Consider the following 5,760-nt stretch of genomic DNA (forward strand, 5'->3'; position numbering starts at 1 on the left):
CTAAATCATCAACTCAGGCATATTGTGGCATATTCTAATTTTTAATCATTTATTTCTCAATGTTATTTATTTTATTTTTATTTTATTTTTTTGTGTGTTTTTACATGTGGAATAACTGTGGTTTTTAATTCACTAAGCCTTTCGGATGTATAGTACCTATTAATCATACATGATCAGCCAGCGCTGGTAATTCTTTTCTTTTGCTGTATATTTATCCACCAGGGGATTTACCACCCCTCTTACCAGCTGCTATTGACAGCGCTCCCCCTCTCTCTTCTTGGCAACTACCTGGTGGTTCTGTGGTCATCTCAGGCCATGAACCTCCCAGATAAACATGACATGGTCATGGAGATGGTCCTGGGCTCTGTGGAGTAGGTGGAACAAGCAAAGTTGTGTCCCTTCTGAAAGGGCAATGGTGGACATTGTGAATGGTGACGTCAAGGTTTTTTTCGACAAAGAGGGTTATGCCATATATAGCAGAAGCATGGGTCCTCAGCCTATATGATGTGCCACCATTAATGTGGACACTGTCTTGTCCGACCAAGCTTGATTTATGGGCTTTGTCATTTTTTTAAGCAGGATAAAGGCTGAGTTTTTTATTTCTGCAGTAGACTAGAATAAGCCCAGATAGTCCACTTCCATTATACAACCTGAAGGTGACGGTCAGTGACCACCGTGCCATCACTTACCTGTATGCTTGCACGAAACACAATGATGGAACACTTACAAAGGTTTCTTTACATCTTCTGTTGTCCACTCCGAGATTAGACATTATGGCGTAATTACTCAGATGGGAATATAAAATAGAATAAAAATAAAAGCTATAATGCAATAATTAGATGCAAACAAAAGCTTTTATTATGAAATCATACAGGGGAGTATCCGCACCATATAGATGTAACATACAACAAACCACCGCAGATGTAACCCGGGTGACTCTAATGCACAATGTACAGGGTATATATGGACAGGATCTTGTATCTGAAAACACTCAGCACTCCTTATCAAGATGAGTGTCTGCAACAAGTTAGGCAAACTAGAAGTGAAAACACGTTCCAATGGCCGCCATATTGTCGTGCAGCAATACAGATTGTGCAAACTGGTATTAGACATTCACATTTACACAAAGCACAAGATACAAAATAAACAGCAGAAAAAATACCTAAGCATTTGGGATGTATTATTTAGGAACTAAATATACAGACGGGTCCTCCGTTATCTTGGCTGGCTGAGGCGTTAGTCGCGATCAGGCATACGCAGCGTACCTGGGCACAAGGAGGCGCGCCTAGTCGTAGGAAGACACACAGAGCGTTTGGCGTTACCTTCGAGTGTAATACCGAAGATCATCCACTAGATGTCGCTTTTTTAAATCACCAATGCCCAAGCACGTGGTCTCCATTAAAATACAATACTGAACTACAGCGTAAGAACTACTTTACTGGTGCATCTCATTACGCTACATTATGCTACAGTATGTCATAAAGTATATAACAGTATATACAGTACAGGTGCAAATAGTACAGCATATACAGATGCAAATGAACGTGTTACAGATACAGTATGGTCTATTGATGTTAGGGATATGCGAGTGTCCAAATCCCGTAGTATTAAGTATAATGGGGAGAGATAAAAGCTCCTCCCTAAGTTTCTGGATGCCAAATCCGTGTGTATAGTTTATACAGACGCAAATGAACGTGTTAAAACACTTGTGTATGCAGACACAACTAATGTGTGAAAGGAATAATGTAGCTCATTGACTTTACAGTATGTACAGTGCACAAAATGAGCGTCCGACTCCCCTAACGGCATAAACAAACACCAATGGGGAGGAATCGCTCTTTGCAGTACTTTTACACATGAACTTGAGAATCTTCCATGCAGTGCTGTGGGCTAGCGATGAAGGCTCCGGTCTGCCACGCTGAGTACCGGGTTCGATTCCCAAAGTGTCAATTTTTTTTGTGTTCCAGTGACATTCACTTTATTATTTTTTCTGTGTAATCCATTGTAAAACATTCAACAGAAGGGTGCACACAGGTTTCACACAAATCGGGATAAATCTGCAGGAGTGACTCATTCACTATCTAAAATACACAGCGGTAATGAGCACGTATAGACATAACAGTAGATATAAATTAGTGTATTCTGACGCAACTAACTGTTCGAGCAACACAGTACTGTAGATCGTCGGCATTAGAGAATCTGTGTTGTGAGAATATGTGTTGTACATTATAAGCTGTTCCTGCTAATTAGTACTCTAATAGAAAAAACTGTACAGAGATACTAAGGACAGTGATTTGGCATCCAGGAACTTAGGGAGGAGCTTTTATTTCTCTCCATTATCCATAGAAAGATTAAACTTGCTACTCTACGTTACAAGCTGTTCGTGCTATTTAGTACACTACTAGTGTACTAAATAGCACGAACCCCATCACAACAGTTGCCCAGATCAAGAACACTCTCCAGGAGATAGGTGTATATGTGTCAAAGTCAACAATCAAGAGAAGACTTCACAAGAGTGAATATAGAGGGTTCACCACAAGATGTAAACCATTGGTGAGCAATAAAACAGGAAGACCAGATTAGAGTTTGCAAACAACATCTAAAAAAGCCTTTACAGTCCTGGAACAACATCCTATGGACAGATGAGACAAATATCAACTTGTACCAGAGTGATGGGAAGAAAAGAGTATGGAGAAGGAAAGGAACTGCTCATGATCCAAAACCTACCAGCTCATCAGTAAAGCATGGTGGTGGTAGTGTCATGGCGTGGGCATGTATGGATGCCAATGGAACTGGTTCCCTTGTATTTATTGATAATGTGACTGCTGACAAAAGCAGCAGGATGAATTCTTAAGTGTTTCGGGCAATATTATCTGCTCATATTCAGGCAAATGCTTCAGAACTCATTGGAAGGCGCTTCACAGTGCAGATGGACAATGACCCGAAGCATACTGCAAAAGCAACCAAAGCGTTTTTTAAGGCAAATAAGTGGAATGTTATGCAATGGCCAAGTCAATCACCTGACCTGAATCCGATTGAGCATACATTTCACTTCATGAAGACAAAACTGAAGGGAAAATGCCCCAAGAACAAGCAGGAACTGAAGACAGTTGCAGTAGAGGCCTGGCAGAGCAGCACCAGGGATGAAACCCAGCGTCTGGTGATGTCTATGCCTTCCAGACTTCAGGCTGTAACTGACAAAAGGATTTGCAACAAAATATTAAAAAGTAAAAGTTTGATTTAGGATTTTGGAATCAAAGGAAGAAACAAGAGAGCGACTATGGTGTAGTATTTTTCAATCAGTTTTGTCTAGTGATGAGCGGATTCGGTTTTACTCGGATCTCAAAACAGAATCTTATTGGCTATACAAAACACATGACATCTGTAAGCCAATAAGATGCCGTTTTGAGAACAGAGTAAAACCGAGTAAAACCGAATCCGCTCATCACTAGTTTTGTCACACGCAAGAATATTATAGCGTACGGATTACGGCTTGACACATGGCGTATCAGTCCCCCATTCTTTAGTCCAGGTTACTACTGGGATCTAAATGCTGCTAGGAGACACAAATAATCGCTATATAGCGTAGTATATTTCCGTATGTGGGATTAAATTCAGTTATCACACAAAATTTATATGCGTACCAGATAAATATTTGCATATCAGTATGGATATTGTATCCAGGTCTTCATCTAGGAGATGGTAATCAGATCGCCCTTGGAAAATATGTCAAAGCTCAATTCACGAAACACTGATCCGGGCTGCGACCACATTAAGTAGTAAAGTACTTTTTGTTGAACTGGACGAGCGCACTGATCTGATTTACAATATTTGATTTAGGATTGTTTAGTTTGTACCATTACTTTTGGTCCCTTAAAAAGTGGGAGGCACATATAAAAACCATTTCAATTCCTACACCATTCACCTGATTTTGATGTATATACCCTCAAATTAAAGCGGAAAGTCTGCAGTTAAAGCACATCTTGTTTGTCTAATTTCAAATCCATTGTGGTGGTGTATAGAGCCCAAAATATGAGAATTGTGTCGATGTCCCAATATATATGGACCAGACTGTATATTGCATGAAGCATAGGAGATAGGATTGACCCTTGAGGAACATTGCATGACAGTGATAATTATACTCCAGAAGATTTAAATGGTTCCGTGCTTGGGTAATGTCTAATATGTTCAACAAGAGCGTATTTATTTCTCTCACAGCATGAAAATGGCTTCTCACCTGTGTGACTTCTCTGATGTGTAACAAGAGCTGATTTAGATGAAAAACATTTCCCACACTCAGAACAGGAATACGGCTTCTCACCTGTGTGACTTCTCTGATGTTTAACAAGGGCTGATTTCTGTGTGAAACATTTCCCACACTCAGAACAGGAAAATGGCTTCTCACCTGTGTGACTTCTCTGATGTGTAACAAGATCTGATTTCTGTCTAAAACATTTCCAACACTCAGAACAGGAATACGGCTTCTCACCTGTGTGACTTCTCTGATGTGTAACAAGATTTGATTTCGATGCAAAACATTTCCCACACTCAGAACAGGAATACGGCTTCTCACCTGTGTGACTTCTCTGATGTGTAACAAGATTTGATTTTTTTGTAAAAAATTTCCCACACTCAGAACATGGAAATGGCTCCTCACCAGTGTGACTTCTCTGATGTGTAACAACATCTGATTTCTGTGGAAAACATTTCATACACTCAGAACAGGAATACGGCTTCTCACCTGTGTGACTTCTCTGATGTGTAACAAGATATGATTTCGATGCAAAACATTTCCCACACTCAGAACAGGAATACGGCTTCTCACCTGTGTGACTTCTCTGATGTATAAAAAGATCCGATTTCTGTGCAAAAAATTTCCCACACTCAGAACAGGAATACGGCTTCTCACCTGTGTGACTTCTCTGATGTGTAACAAGATTTGATTTATTTGTAAAAAATTTCCCACACTCAGAACATGGAAATGGCTTCTCACCAGTGTGACTTCTCTGATGTGTAACAAGATTTGATTTATTTGTAAAAAATTTCCCACACTCAGAACATGGAAATGGCTTCTCACCAGTGTGACTTCTCTGATGTCTAACAAGATCTGATTTATATGTAAAACATTTCCCACACTCAGAACATGGAAATGGCCTCTCACCTGCCTTAGCTGGCTGATGAGTAATACGGTTTGTATTATGTGTAAAACATTTGGCATCTATAGAACAGGGAAACTCTGTATCTAATCTCAGAGCTGTAATAGAGTGATCAGGAGAACATTTCCCAGGATCAGGGGGATCAGCTGATAGAGCTTGATGTATAATTGGGGTAATGGGATTATCTCCTGGAGAATCCTGTCTACTGTCATTATCTGTTATTTCACAATCCAGGGATAACATTAGATGTACTTCTGAGATATTCCTGCTTGTGGGTCCATCTGCTGGAAATAAAATACATTAATATATAAAATGAGCAGACAAGACCCAGGATGTAACAGGATACAATATATAATTCTATAACTGCCATTTTTTTTTTACCTGTAATCAGTGCTTTTATGTTTATTAAAAAAACAAAAAAGCTAGGATGCTTAGACTGGATCTTGATCAACACGGAAGGCTCAAGTGGGATTACTAGAGGTGACATGGACGCTCAAGTGGGATTACTAGAGGTGACACAGACGCTCATGTGGGATTACTAGAGGTGACGTGGGCGCTCATGTGGGATTACTAGAGGTGACGTGGGCGCTCATGTGGGATAACT

At 40.0% G+C, this 5,760-nt stretch overlaps 1 protein-coding gene across 1 annotated transcript; it reads right to left on the reverse strand.

The window, feature by feature from the left end:
• Positions 1-847: 847 nt before the first annotated feature.
• On the reverse strand, positions 848-5,437 carry LOC134996708 (zinc finger protein OZF-like). The gene has a single exon (XM_063951215.1). The coding sequence runs from the start codon at positions 5,397-5,399 to the stop codon at positions 4,137-4,139; it is 1,263 nt and encodes a 420-aa protein (XP_063807285.1). The 5' UTR covers positions 5,400-5,437; the 3' UTR covers positions 848-4,136.
• Between the last annotated feature and the right edge of the window lie 323 nt (positions 5,438-5,760).

Source organism: Pseudophryne corroboree, unplaced genomic scaffold (genome assembly GCF_028390025.1).
Source record: "Pseudophryne corroboree isolate aPseCor3 unplaced genomic scaffold, aPseCor3.hap2 scaffold_1428, whole genome shotgun sequence".
In the NCBI taxonomy this organism is placed as follows: domain Eukaryota; kingdom Metazoa; phylum Chordata; class Amphibia; order Anura; family Myobatrachidae; genus Pseudophryne; species Pseudophryne corroboree.

Bases quoted from the DNA above. Each gene is read 5' to 3' on its own strand.
- LOC134996708 (XM_063951215.1), bottom strand. From the start codon at position 5,399: ATGTTATCCCTGGATTGTGAAATAACAGATAATGACAGTAGACAGGAT.